Source organism: Perissodus microlepis, chromosome 7, assembly GCF_051167445.1.
Source record: "Perissodus microlepis isolate ML-2025 ecotype Zambia chromosome 7, ASM5116744v1, whole genome shotgun sequence".
NCBI classification, from domain to species: Eukaryota; Metazoa; Chordata; class Actinopteri; order Cichliformes; family Cichlidae; genus Perissodus; species Perissodus microlepis.
Genome location: NC_140467.1, coordinates 58,658,388 through 58,674,052, shown reverse-complemented (window position 1 = coordinate 58,674,052; position 15,665 = coordinate 58,658,388). Strand labels below are relative to the sequence as shown.

Sequence of the window (15,665 nt, the reverse complement as noted above, 5' to 3'; positions counted from 1 at the left end):
ATGACTGTTGTTATATAAAGAAAACTGAACTGAGTTAAACTGTGATGGATGTTTGCAATATAAAAGTTTGGGTAAGCATTGTGCCCTCAATTTATCTTCTAAACAGGTCTGGCGAACTGGGAGGTTTGCTTTACATCTGTCAGCTGACCACCTTTTTCTTTTGGCTGGAAACTCCAGATCTCAACGATTAACACGGTGAATATCTTTGCCAGATGGACTTTGGCCACAAATACAAAAGTAGGTTATTGTTCTGTACGGCCACTTTTCCAGGATTGCTCAGACAACAGCTGAAGTGAATGAAGCTTACTAAAGAGCAGAACAGCATCCTTAGACGTGAACAAAATGTGGCTGTTACATACACATCATTGGCTTCAAGGCCAAATGACACATCAGAAACACAAATGGAAAGGCCCTTGCATGCACACACAAACACACACACAGAAGTGAGTGAGTGATAGGAGGGAGGTGAGCAGCTGGAGTGATACATGGTGAGTTGAAAGAGGGAAGGCCAAGCAGCTATAAATCCAACCCTCTCCCAGTCAATCCTTAAGAAGCACAGACTGATTAAATTTTCATTCTTTCACCTGCTTTGTTTCCTCTCTCCCCATTTTTTTCCTTTTTCAGTTGCTACAGCAGAAATAAATCCCTGCCTGTCTGCCGGTTTGGAGCCTGAAACAACCTCCTGCAGTACAAGCAGCTCATCAACAACTTGCTAAAAAATAAATAAATACTGTACTAGTTCATCTGAACAAATTGATTTCTCACGGATATCACAAGCTGGATTGCATTTTCTGCGCAGTTGATTTTAAACAGAAAAGCAAACGAACATGAAGACGATGGAGTGGGTAACGGCGGAAAAACACAGAGGCCTTTGAAGGCACACTCCACAATTGGTCTGGTTGCATAATATCCTTACAGGAACAGCAGGGAGCGTGGACAAAAGCAAAGTAGTTTGTACATTTCATTTTAGTGACAGAAAATGAATCTTCTTGTTAACAAGCCCCAAGGCTGACTCTAAAAGTAGATGCCAGATAGTTTGTTTCTTCCCTTTCTACCTTTTGCACACGAGTTAAATCTTTTGCTTTTCATTCTTATTTTCATTAGATGATCATTACAGTCCTAATGATGACAGTGCTGCTAATGTCGGTGGTGTCACATTTCTCACATGCTTTTTATTTTGATCAGTTCAATCATGCTGCCATACAAAACCCCTAAAAAAGTAAACCTCCACCAGTACTCAATATTTCTCTCTGGCTACTTTTACTAAATTAATTTCTTGACCTTGGAAATCAGAAATGGGATCTGGGGACAAAAAATCCATTCGTTTCATTTGAGGTATGAAATAATGACTGACATTTCATATTTGGATCATTTACTAAATTTACTCAGTTGTGAACCGTGTCCATCAGATTGCTTGTAAATGTTTGTTATACTCACCTCACACTCTGCCCTTTAATGTTCAAGGACATTTCAACAACTGAGTGTGCAGGACGCTACAAGTTCATCTAATAGTTTATAAGCAGTGTTAACTCTCAGCCCAGTTTCAAGTGTTTTAAAAAAAAAATGTAATAGGTGTTGGACCCAAAAATCTAACAAGCACCACATGACAACAAGAAGGTGAGGTATGATTAGCATACAAGCATGTTACCTCCAATAAGGGAGGTAATATTTTTAGTAGTGTTTGCATGCAAGTCATCATTCTGTCTGCAAACATGAAAAGTTTTGACTTAATTCTGTACAACACTGTAGGGGTGATTTATTGGTTGAAACCTGACACAAAGCCTTCCAACTTAGAAACTGTGATTCTCACAAATGTGGTGTATTTTCAGCATGTAGAAAGTAACATGTACAGATTTTAAATATCATGCCGCATTTGATCTCTGACCTCTCCTCCAAAGTCAACCGATTTATCTAAAGGTCAGTGATATTGCTATATAGAGCTATTTAAAACTGTTTCTTACTGTCTTTGTTTGTATTGACAACAGACAGGCACATAGGGGATGATATATTTTACAACTGCCTTTGTTTCAAATTATCCCTGAAATATGTCTTTATAGAGGCTATTCTCAAAAGAAAGAGCTGCTAGTTAAAGATATACTGTAAGCTCAAGTTAATCATGTCTCCTTATCGACAAATCAGTACTTATGATCCATTACATACTCCTTGATAGTGTTTGTGTAATCCACCTGATTTTTAAGTTTCATTTTTCACCACAAACATCTCAAAGCACCTCCAAAAAGACTTAAGAAAACAAAATTTTAAATAAAACACAATCCTATTTCCTTAAAAGTAAATACTGTCTTCTGAGCTACCTTGCTGGAGATTTGTGCTCTCTGACTGCTCATTTTTTGAGTTGGCTTCATTTTTTTTAGCCCTCAGGTGGCTTCTTAGTCTCTTAAAGTTACAGACACACACATGTTGGATGTATGTGTAATTTGGGGAAACTGACCAGCTAACAGTTGTCGTCTCATACTACAGACGCTGCAGAGATGCTTTACGCAGCACGAAGTAATCGATATGCAGAACCTGTCCCACATCACATGACCACAGTGTGGAAGCATGATAAGCACGCTGCACGATCACGCAGATGTCTCTATTGTAAAGAGGTGTAAAATCTAGAGAAGATGAAATAATTTAAATCAGTGCAAAAAGGCTCGTTTTTAGCAACAATGCATTTCTTCTTCTGATCCAGCTTTTCAGTTTTTTTCTATATATTCTATTGTTAAAAGATATAAGTTGATGATCTTTTATTACTAGTTTTGATTACTGTTTGAAATTTGATTTATGTAAATTATAAAGCTGTTTGAGCTTCCTTTTCACAGGAACAAACAAAAGCCGGCAGAACGAGGCTCAGGCAACCGTGTGAGGTAACCAGTTGGGGCTGCAAATAATCCCGGAGACAGATGCTCAGGCTTCAGGCAATTTTTTCTACTCTTAGCTTTGTATGGTGTTAGTGACTGCTGCTATCCCTAATATAAAGGGCTGCACGAAGGTCCAGTATAAACTAAGTTCGTTAGTGCAGATGTGAACACATTTGTCACATTTGTGTTCGGACCAAAACAATTGCACCGAGACCCTTGGGGGACGTGGTCTCAGTCTGGTTCCTAACAAACTCTAATGGGGTTTTGGTAATGGTGTATGTTGCAAGTTTGAACTAAGCATCTCCCCGTAGGCACATATACTTTGCAGTCTGGGATGCAGGAGAGTACCACAGATGTGAGAAGGTCAGTAAGTTCTCCAGAGTCTCTAACAGTCCAGAACACAGCACCTTCTTCCTGTGTTTACTTTTCTGGCCACTAAGCGGTTTTATCATTTTCACATGGTTTGTAATGACACATTTTGGTTCCCTCTGAGATTGCTTGGATATTTCCCCCCTGGGGAATAGGAAAAAGCTTCTGCAAAACAAACCAACGGAGAAACATGCAACCTCCCACAAGATTAGAAAAATACAAAGTGTGGCTAATTGGGATTATAAAATCAATTTATCCAAAAAGAGCTTCTGCCTACCCGTAAGATTTCAGAGAGAGTCCTTCCATGCATAATGTGTTTAATATACAAGCTGAGGCAATATTTATGGTCGGCCTATGAAGCCCCTCTCTCTCATGTCAAGTCACTCTTCCTCCCTCGAACATACACACACTCGCGCTCTTTCCTGAAATAGATTATTAACTTCAGAGTGCTGCAGAAAGGAGCTGTCTGGTACACTGATGCTCTGCACTGAATGTGACTTTGTGCCACTGCATGTGTGTGTGCGCGTGCGTGTGTGTGTGTCAAAGAAGGACAGATCAGATAAGGACTCTCTGTGAGAGATGTTTGGCCTGGTTAGCTTGCTCGCAGTCACAAAAACACTCGCCAGAGCACAGCTAAAATAGAGCTGTGTCAGTCATATCATTAGCGTTCATCAGCACTTCTTTGAAGCTGCGCTGCGTTTCTGCCTGGCAACAGTAAGAGGTATGACAGCGCAGCCAGAGGAGACGTTTAACATGACAGCACGCATCACTACAAACTCTATCTGCACTAAAAAGAAGCCTCAGTGGTACAAAATAATCGTGAATGACAAAAAACTCTAAAAGGACTCACAAGAAAATATTTGGCAAATCCATAATAAGCATTTTACTTTGAAAAATAATGCTATCAGTTTTTAAAACTCTGCTGGCTTTTTAATTTCATGATTTAGTGACCATGGTGCTGGTTTAAATCTGTGTTGTGTGGAAAGCCAAACTTACTCCTGTGAGGGGTTTTTTTTTCTCCTCGTCAGTGTGAAAAGCTCCAGCAGTGCATAATCAGAGAAGCACAGAATGGAGTGCAGCCAAGCAGAGCGATGCAAAATGAGCCACTGCTGCTTTAATGCTGAGAACATGTGCTCGGATGATGCAGTGACCCCACTCCCTCACCCCACCTCCACTCCCACACCGCTCCAGCCTCTGGGACCAAATGCAGGATCTTTGGCCTTGGATCCATTGCAGGCAGAATCCTCTTCTTAGATGTGCTGCCACACCTCTGATCACCTGAGCCCTTCAGATACAGGGGAGGGGGGGAGCACAAGAGCAAAGAAAAGCTACCGTCTCATTATGATGCAAAGACAGCCAGCTAGGGTCTGAGCATGAGCAGCAGCAGTGTTAATTTAAGCTACAACTCAAAACTTTAATCCTTGAGGCCAGAGCAGTCTTGATGGCCCTGTCCTCCATGCTGTGAGTCGGGTTTCTGCTCCAACTGTTGTCACTCGTCTTGATGAAATATCTGCTAATACCTCGCAAAGGGCTGAAGTAACTATTAAAATCGATGCCTCTGCTAATAAGGTCATCTCGGGCATACAGCTCTGACAGTGAGCCGAGAAGCCCCACCAGCCTTTACAATAAAGTTGGCTCAAAGGGAGGATGTCCTTAACATTTACATACTTTTCATATTTCATGCCTTCACAAGTGTGGTCAAGGTCAGCTATGAGAAAACCTTCATATGTTATTGAAGGTTAAGTTGGCAAGAACAATCTGGGACTGTTGGGATTTCATTTACAACTATGCAGACCCGATGCAACCATCTTTAAATGACCTAATAATTAGAGATGGACCGAGCCGATATTACGTATCGGTATCGGTCCGATACTGACGTAAATTACTGGATCGGATATCGGAGAAAAATAAAAATAAAAAATGTAATCGATCCATTAAATATCAAAAAAGCACCTCACAAAACTTGCGACACGGCGTAACTCGGCTCATAACCGTAGCACATGCAGGAGTACGGGTCACGTGATAGAGCGGCTGTGCGTATTTGTAGCCTCGCTAGCAATCCCGCATTTCATCTCCGAGGAAGTGATCCCAGAGAGAAGTAAAGCAAGTGTGTAAGTTCATCTCTGAATGTTTGTAAAGCATTCCCGCGTTAAGCTTAACAACCGATATATGGAGCGACTGCCTCTCTCTCTCTCTCTCTCCCCCTCTCCTCCTGCTACTTCAATGTGAAACTGATCAATGATCAGCTGATCGGCTTTTCTGTCGCGAGTTGTCTCTCTTGTTTGTTTATCGCCCACTTCGCACCAGAAAGAGGAAACCAGCGGCTGAACAACAGCAGCACGTTTAAGCTTGATAAGCTGTTGTTAGAATTTATTTAATATTACTTTCTACACCAGGATCTTTTTCTAAGTAGCTGACGCTGGTAACTGTGCAGGAGCGGATCTAGCAAAGTTTAGCCAGGGAAAAGGGGGCACAAAGACATACTTTTCTTTCTTATTCTCATTTAAAATGTCTAGTTTTTAATAAATAATTATCTGAATCTTACACCCAAATATTTAATCTGATGTAAAATGTATAGAAGTCCATTACTGTATATAGTAACTATTAAGTCTAATATACCCTAGTAAGCTATACTACTTTTTCCTTTGGGAAGGTACCATCTGTGCAGTCTGCAATTTTGTTGAAGAAAGATGTTGAATCTATTTAATTATTCTTGAAAAATAACTGATTTCTGTGTATTTTTTTTTTTTCTTTTTTTTTCACACTGCATCAAATTATAGTTGATTACGTCGATTAAGCATCATGAGGTGGAGGGTGGTTCCCTATTTTTATTTTTATTTTTTTGCTGGGAGTTTTAGAACCCTATTAGTTAGGTTGCTTAATATTTCTGCTAAGTACTCTTTAAAATACAAGAATAGGAAGGATGGAGCAGGTTTAAGTTTATTAGATTGATCAGTGTTGCTGAACTATGAAATATTTTGGGTGCAGTGTATTTTTTGCATACAGGTATAACAGAATAGCTTTAGTGTTGTTGTTTATTTAAACTTGAGTATGAACTCATACAAAATTCAGCAAGATATTAAAAAAACAGTTTTATTGATTAAAAAACACACTATATCAGATTCGTATCGGCAGATATCCAAATTTATGATATCGGTATCGGACATAAAAAAGTGGTATCGTGCCATCTCTACTAATAATGGGTGTTTCCATACTTGTCATGTGTCTCATCCACTGCAGTGGTTTTCAAATGTTTTCTATCCCTGTTTGGAAGCAGGGAACATTTTTGGTACTTAATGATGGAAATTCATTTTACTCATGAGCTAATTTCAGAGTTTTTACACAAAAAAGAAGGAAGCTTTTCTTGCAGAATTACCTGTCAACTACAACAGCGGTCCCCAACCTCCGGGCCACGGACCGGTCGTTTTGTACCGGGCCGCAAGAGTTGAGGCTCAGGTGTGGAATTCATGGTTTCCAGAGTTTTTATCAGTTTTTAGCGTTTTTTTTTTTTAAACCATTAACTCGGTTTCCCTGGGTCTTTTCCCGTGTGTTATGAATAAATCTTTTTTTGGGGGGGTACCGGTACTGGTTTTGTTTTGTTGTATTTATCCGCAACAGGCCGGTCTGTGAAAATATTGTCGGACATAAACCGGTCTCTGTGGTGCAAAAAAGGTTGGGGATCGCTGAACTAAAAGGCAAAAATTCTATTCAGATTTGGTTTTAAGGGCTTTGCTGAGTTTCTTTATATTTTGTTGATGATTATCTTTCACATTAAAAGTCCATCTTTTAAAACCAAGCGGCAACCGTCCAGGAAGAATGAAGCCAACAGGAAGCGTAAAAAGCTTGAGTCCCATGTAAAACTGCAACTTCATGCTGTCTACATCCATCTTTTTTTTATTTTTTTTATACAGTTTAGGAATAATCTGAGTGTAAGGCTATCCAAAACATTCCCTCTGACCTCCTTACATCCCTATCTATAGATTATGGCTTTTGTTATAACTACAGGATTCAAAACCCTTGGAGCAAAGCTGCTGAAGCACCGGTTTTCATTTCCCCAATGTTTGATTACATCCCCTTTTCTAATACTTCTTATGAGACATGCTTTGACACCAAATAAATTGAGCAGAAGTGAACTGTGGCTTTGCAAACCTCTTTGGATTGAATCTTGGAAATGTTATTTACTTGAGAGCTGAAGAGGACACATTGGAGCGTGCAGCGCTGCCGTTCATTTGATTTGTCAGGGTTTCTAAACGGATGAACCGAGCGATCGTGTGTGAGCAGGAATCCTTATGAAGCCAAGTAACTGGCATCAAATAGAGCAGGTTGTAGCGCAGCAAGCCTTCTCATCTGTCAGCCGTCATCAGAGTTTTCAGAGGTATCGCGTCTGACATTCCCCGTGCATTAAACACGAGCTCGGAGCTTAAGTGCTCTGTGAAGCGGGCGGAATTCACCGCAATTATGAGTAAAATGTACTAAAAATTGACATATGCAGAAGAAGAATACACGGTAAAGTTGTTCTCCTTTCACATTTGATAAAGCTACAGATAAATATTTATAGATTTTATCTTATTTATTATTCAGTGCCACCACAGATTTAGTATGTGTCATTGTTACACAGTGGGTAACGGGGCTGCAAAGCTCTGTCAAAGTTCACTGACGTAAGTGAAGCAGCAGTATTAATAAAAGCAGTCTCTCCATCTGAACGCTATTCTTTGCTTTGAGCTGAAATTGCACTGAGCCTAAAGTCACATTTAAATCAGCCTCACTAAGTGACCGACTGATTACCTCCTCCTCCTCGTTCTGTCTCGTCTTTCCTTTGCAGCACCACAAACTTTTAATCTGATTGTCAGGGCTCTGATGCTCAGCCAGCTCCTCTTCCTCCTCCTCCTCCTCCTCTCTCTCTGAAGCCACAGGAGGCGGGGAGGAGCCCAGTTTCCCTCTATGTAATCAGCACAATCGATTGCTTTAATTGATGACATCAGATACATGATCGGTAGCATCAGAATTTATCAATGACTCTGTGGCCAGACATTCAATTCCTCACAGTCCGGCTCCTGGTTATTAGATTCCCGGACTTTATCTGATTCAGCTATTTATAGACCAAAAAATATAAGCATGCCATCTAATGCCCAAGTCACCAAGATAAGGCGTTTTACTAAAGATCCGAAATGACCAAGCAGCTTTTGGTTTTCTGAATATTTGTATCTGAGCGAGCAAAACGAAATTAAAACTCCTGACATGTAAAGTTAATAACACTGATCTTTTTGTTGTTGCTATGTAATATTCTGATGGGAAACCTCTGATCCTGATCACATCTGTTACTTTGACACATACTATGAATTATAACTCTGCTACAGACCAATCAACCCATATTATAACAACAGCACTCCCCGATGGCAGCTGTCTCTCTCAGCAGGACAATCCCCAACACAATGAGTGTCTGACCTTCTTAGGCCCCACCCTGCAACTCACTAAAACCTAAGGATCTGGTGCCAGGCACCACAGGACATCACAGAGCTACAGCTGTTTCTGCAGAATGTGGTAGATCTGCAGAACATCAAGCAGGTGTGTGATTTTAATGTTCATAAAAAGATGTCACACTTTACAAGAGCTGGCTTGGATCCATCTAAAGTTGAAAGGAACAGCCACCAAAATTCACCAAGCCCTCCTGTGAAACGGGGTTAGGAACATATATCATGATGCCATAACGAACAAATAAAGCCCAATCTCTTAAGCTGCCTTCAGTCCATGTTTAAAAGGCACAGCTAACTGACATCAGCTGTCACGTTGCTGCTTGTGAAGCATCCTGAAGTGAAAGAGATTCAGTCGCATATGATGTTAAACACTAAGAAAACAACAGCAGCAGGATGCAGTGAGTCAGACGACCAGAAAACCGGATGTTTAGCAGCTGGAAGCAGAAGGTTTGAGTTGATTTTGAAACAGTGCAGCACGGGGAGCGTTTCATCTCCGCTGGTGTGTCATCAGACGCCGATCATTAGGCAACAGACTCTAACCTGGCACTTACTCAGATGTTATTTTCACTCCCTGACTGACAAACACAGACACACAGTGAGAAAAAGTACTAGCTGCAGATCTGTTCCCATGGTAACGTGGACCAATAGATCTCAGCTATTGACTGAGGATGAAGATCTCTGTAGACCTATTAAAGAAAACGCCTACATTCACATACTGTATGAGCCTGCAGACACACACACATACACACACCAGCTGGGCATCAGCCTTCAAAGCATCTTTTTTCTGTTCTAAATGCAGAAAACAAAAATACAATGGGAACATTTTCTCTCTGGGAAAAAAATTGAAACAGCCAAAGGCTTGAGTAACCAGGTACGAGAGAGAAAGTCAAATCTCCCTGAGCCATTCTATGGAACAGCTCACTCTTAAGTGGCACAGCAGCATGACATAAAAGAGGATATATCATCCAGAGCGAGTGGGCGATTTGCTCTGATTTAACTCGGGAGGCTGGGCAGATAAACTCTCTTTTGCTAAATACTTTGGCAATCGTCTCCATTTTCTCAAATCTTCACCCAACAACAGGTTTATGCATCTAATGAAGATGTTCCTATCACAGGGGTGCAGTCTCTCTTTATTACCCTCTAATCACACCCTGAGTAGTGGCGGCATTTGTTATTAAGACGAGCCCGAATTTCATTATTTTCCAGTTTGATCGGGAAGTGAGGCTGGTAAAGTGGCACTGAGACAGAAAGAGAGAGAGAGAGACAATCTTCCTTTAACTACATGGCACTGAGTGTGCAAGTCAGTCAGACAATCGCTTAAATTATTATGCAAATATAAACCAGCAGCAAGCCAACAGAGCTGCTACTAAACTATTCCATTAATTCACACCTGTCCTTTAATTACTCGTTTTAGGGAAAAATGAGGGAGAGGAGTGTGTCGGGGAATGTGCTGCATTTTTTTTTATATAAAGTGATGTGAGACGTCTGATCTCCCATAACATCACCATATATGTATGAACACGTATGAAGTTATCTTTTCTGATGCACTACTTAGACCAGAACAGGTCACTCCTTTAGAGCAACATTGTCAGCTGCAGGTGTGGCAACATCGTGGAAGTGAGACAAAACCATTCACTGTATATAAAAGATGGCAGTAAATCCTATAGTCCTATAATTTAAGTTTGATCGTTTGATTTGTGTGGTTTGTTTGAGGCCTTTGTCGAACACAGGCTGTCAATATAGTCTAACTTGTTGAAACTCTGTGAAGTAGAAGCTGAAGGCAATTTTCACTGCCGTGATTCCCATGATGGAGAGGCTGAAACACCTTCTGCACAAAATACACTGGGGCTTGAATACATTTGCAGTACTTTTTTATATCAAATTTACACTTCACACTATTTCTTCATGCTCACAGACGGAGCAACCTGGTCACCATTTTCTCTCCAAAAGAAAAACTTTAGAAATTTTTAGGGCTTTGCTGGTTTTAATAATACAAATTGTTGATTTTTTTGATCAGAGATTTAAATGCAATTAAATCTAGCAATCGTTGCTGCATTTTGAAATTTCATTGTTAACAATTTGGCTGCTGCCGTCAGGGGTTTTTGGAGCTAGAAACGACTGTATATCTGGAAAACAGGGTAGAGTGCTAAGTTATCGGCTAATGTTTGTGAGTTTTTTAGCAAGCTATGTCCATAAACTATAGATCTGTAATTCATACACAGACAAAAACACATGGGTAACAGATTATTATAATATTATAATTTCACTCACCAATATTGAAGAACAAAAACATGTGAAAAACCCCAAACTAACTGCAGGTGCTTCTCCTGACACACCTGTCAAAGTACCCCTAACTTTATGTGTTTTATATGTAAATGTACGCGTTCTATTTGTAAAAGAATTTGTCTTGCGTTTTTGTAGCGCACTGTAAAACACGCATTTTAATGATAGCATTTAATATTTTCCCACAGGAGTTTTTTCCCCACTCACTTTTGGAGCCACCCTCAAGTGGCCATTAGAGGAACTGCAGTTTTTGGTGCTTCAGTGCTACCTTTGTTTTTTAGACCTGGAGGTTGTCATTTGTACAAAATACAGAAACAGAGGTGCACTCTGTCGTTACCCACGCATTGCACCAGTGGCATCTGATTCATTAGGTCCTGAGCCATGTAAATGAAAATTAGGGTTTATATACACATGTTGGCACTAATTGTGTAGCACTTCCTACGTAGCCACTAAAGCAGAGAAATATCAACTACATGCCTGTTGCCCACTGTTGCACAACATTTCAGGGAAACCTGCCATTCAAACACAGAAACCGCACCAAAACGTTACATTGAACGTTCACATTATTACACCACTGCACTGCATTTTGGGGCTTTTACATTGACATCGTGTCCAGTAGGCTTACTTTATATTGTAATTTTCATGGGACGTTATTCGCTTTCCATAAAGGCAAATATGAACAGATGAATAATACAGTTCAAGTAAATTTGCAGCTGCATTTAATTATAACAAGAAGCATATTCACTTTGTATTTGTCTGATGTAATATGGTTGGTACCTCAGAAAAATGAGTTTATCTAAGCTGAAGCTCATTTATTCCTTAGCTTTTTTTTAACTGTCTTTTCCCAGATACTGCTACAGTGTACATGCTATCTTGGCAGAGGGCCAACATATTTATTATAATTATTCGTGTGTCACTTTAATTGAAAGTTTGAAAAGATATTTTTAATACTGTTCTCACTGGGGCTGGCCACACTGACTCATTATTCCTGGAAAGCGACAGGACATTTGACATTTTTGCAAATGTCACCCTCGGAGCTGTGAGCACCACCAATAAACTGCGGTTCAGACGGGCTGTGTGTTGTCACATTTGTGTTTTATTTTAACAATATTTATTGTGTACAGGCATTCACATCTCAATACACGTGTTGTGGATTATTTCAGCTGAACAGACTTGACTTAAAGATTTGAAAGCTCAAAAAAAAAAAAAAGTCAGATTAAATGAGAAAATATGTTTTGCAAATTGGATGAAATGGCCGTTTATTTCTCATCTCCACTGGATCTGACTGAAGCAAATAAATTCTAATTGTGTTGTTTGTGAATTTTTAGCACAGCTTTGCAGATTTCTCCCTTTATCAGACGAGGTTTACTGTTGCTATGCGTCCAAAGTCAGTTTCTGTGTATTTAATTCTCTTCTTTTATAAGATTTCATCAAACCTGTAATCAGTCTAAACATGACTAACAGATGAGCAGTGATGCCTGCGCGGTCGTTCCAGCCAAAACCCAGGAACATGTCAGTGTATGAAGGCATTCTGACACAAAATGACCCAACTTAAGGCCTGAATTATTTCCTTAAGAAAAAGAAACAGCATCTTCTTAAGGGACTGAAACAGTAATTTCCAGTATATGCATATCCCAAAGGATTACGCGGAGGCTTTGCTGTCAGTATTAAAGAAACAGCTTCCTGCATTAATTATTGCTTCTCTGAATGAGGACTGGTGCTTTTATTTTTGCTTTTTATCCTCGGATGTCTGTGAGCACATAGAGATCCTAAATTATTCATTTGTGCCGACTACGAAACGTCCCCTATGGATCTTAATCGAGGCTGAAGACCTCGGGGCCCAATTTTCCATGAATGAATAAAAAGTTTCCTCCTTAACGCAAAGAAGCGGCCGCGGTGAGCGTAGCGCTGCGGTCCACAGTGCGCTCCGGCTGCCTGTTTGGGGCCGTGACATCGGTTAGGGCCTCTGTGACACTACACCGACGGTTCAAACGCAAAATAAAGAGATTTAAAATCAGTCAGACAAATAAATCAATACGGTAAATGTATAAACAACAACAGGAACCCCTTCAGAAATCGCCACAACACCTCCGGGTGCATTAACATAGCTGCTGCTTTTGCAGCTCGTCTCTTGTCTAACAGAGTTTCATTAGGTCTTCATCTCCACTGGCTCTTCATCACTGTTTTCATGGAGCCAGCTCGAGAGTGGATTCAAAACATTAGCGCGACTCGGCGGCTGATCGCGTGGTTTATGCTTTATTTACGTAATTAGAAAAATAATACAGGGCTCCTCTCAGTGACAGGAAAAAGACAGAGCATCGGGGTCTTACCGTCAGCGGCCAGGGAGCTCTGCATCATCAGCATCAGCACCGCGCCGATGGTCACAAACCACCGGGCCACCATTCCATTCAGCACGCGCGTCCTCTTCCCGATCCTCGGCGAGTAGACGGCCACCATCCCCGCATCCAGGATCCATAGCGACGAGGAGGAAGAGCAGGGGTCTTCTTTCTTATTTACCCCTCCGACCCCGGGGCCACCGCTGCTGGAGAGGCGCGCATGTTTGGGAGCCATTGGTCAACCAGTTAATCCTGAATGGGAAACATCTAACGGCGCTGCTGGGATGAAAGGCATCCGATCAACCTGCCCCCGGTTCGGACAAGCAGGGCTCCGCTCTCCATGAGCCTGCTGGAGGCTGTGAAGGTCGACGAGGAAACAAAGAAGCGTTAGTTTTCTCCTTTTGCGCGTCTGGCTGTGTCAGTTTCTGTGTGCGTGCGTGAAGTCTGATGTCCCTACTGCGTCCGCAAGGCGCTCTCCATATCTGCTGGCAGCTGTGTCAATGCACAGATACAGACCCGGAAACCAACCGAAGTTCTCTTCAAAATAAAACCGCGTGCACTTTGTATACACGAGCTATTCTTCAGGCTGGAAACCAGATTAATTCAAGAATTATATGCTACCAAAGTTTATAGGAGAACAATATTTTCCGTCAGCCGCAATGCTGATTCAATAAAAAGACTAGAGGATAATTCTGATAATGCATTACTTCAAATGAACATAAGAAGTAAATATGAAATAAATATGAGAACTGATTTTCCAATCCATGTCTTGCAGGTCTGTAAAAGTCTCCGGTTTCTGCCCTGTTTCTGTTTTCCTGTGCATTGCTACTCTCAGTTTTTGGCCCAGTTTTGACATCTTCGATGTTTGCCGATGTTTTTCTTTGTACTTACCTTAAACATAACGCTTTCTTCTAGCTCCCCGGCTGTCGCATCTGTTCGCAATTAACTCATCACCATCTTCCTGCATTTTCATCAACCACTCCTCGCCAGACTATTCCTCTAGTTGCTCCTTCTTTAAATTGTTTCTTTTTTCTTTTAGTGCAAGATTTACTTACATTTAACAGTTCAGAATGTCTGGATTTAATTTTAAATCTTAAATGTCTGTATTATTTAGAAGCAGGATCTAGTGATGACATTAGCATATCAAGTCAATTTCTGAAATTTTAAATTGAGAAGAAGAAGCAGTCTTTTTTTATGCAACTAACTTTGGTTACCAGCAGCCCACTGCACTTGTGGTGCCACAGCTTTTTTTAAAGTAAGAGGAAGAAGAAGCACAACCTGAGTGACTGAACTCCAGTAATCATTTTTAAACATAGAACAACTCAATGAGATTTTAGTCACCAGTGGTAAGCTTTACTTCAACAAACATCAACAAATTATAAAAATCAGAGGGTTGGGATGTTCTGTGTCCGTCTGACTAACGAGCGCACACTCCCAAGTTACCTCACAGGCCAGTAGTGACTTTTTCATAAAGGGTGACATCCAAATTTTTTGCACTTCAAATTGTTCCAGCTGTCTATTGTGCATTATTATCTTAGTGGTGCATCCACTAATATATGGTTCTTTTAAGCACACTAACTCACCTCCACACTCACTGTGGATGGTTTTGTGTGTTTCACAGAACAGGTTTAAGGCAGGTGTATTTGATTGTGCTTCCACTTTAGTCTACTTATACTCCACAATCCAAACACTGCTGTCACCTTTTCCTTTTGCAGTAAACTGACTTATTCCTATATAGTGATTTTTCTATGCTACTTGAGCGTTTCAGATGCTTTATACAGAACGCCTCATTCACACATATTTACATTCATACAAACACCTTTTTTCTACGTATAACTGATCGCTATTGAATTAGGAGCAACTGGGGTTTTAATATCTTGCCCAAAGATACTTTGGCATACAGACTGGAGCCGCCAGGAATCAAATCACCAACCTTCCAGTTGGTAAATAACCTGCTCCAAGACATCCCAACTGCAGGTATGTCCTATTGTCCAGATTTAAGAAGGTTTCGATTAAAAGCAATGCGTTTATAGTAGATATTCTTTTGCTGCTCAGTTAAGATTCAGCAGAATACTTGGTCACATTTTGCTATTTCCCTCTGCAGGTCAGGATATACTTGATGCTGCAGCCTGCTGAGCCAGCCTACTCCATACAGGATAGAGGGTATACTGGAGGTTTTCAGTGCACTAGAGTGTAGTGCAGTTCGCAATGGACCAAGTGTTCTGTCCCTGTAGCCAATAAGACACCAGGCTGTTTCCCCCCTTAACTTTTATGCATATTTTGATTTTGGTGTTCTGTCTATTAAATTTTAAAAATTTCCCTTTTATGTATACATTCTATTT

General features: G+C 40.7%; 1 protein-coding gene across 5 annotated transcripts in view; it reads right to left on the bottom strand.

The window, feature by feature from the left end:
- The window catches only part of kiaa1549la (KIAA1549-like a), a 112,040-nt gene extending 98,216 nt beyond the window's left edge, over positions 1 to 13,824 (bottom strand). For 4 of the 5 annotated variants that reach the window (XM_084936280.1, XM_084936281.1, XM_084936283.1 and 1 more), the window contains exon 1: positions 13,318 to 13,824. In XM_084936280.1, the coding sequence (XP_084792406.1) occupies positions 13,318 to 13,558 (241 nt within the window). In that variant the 5' untranslated portion in view covers positions 13,559 to 13,824. The remainder of the gene's footprint in view (positions 1 to 13,317) is intronic. The other variant, XM_084936282.1, reaches the window with a different exon arrangement.
- Between the last annotated feature and the right edge of the window lie 1,841 nt (positions 13,825 to 15,665).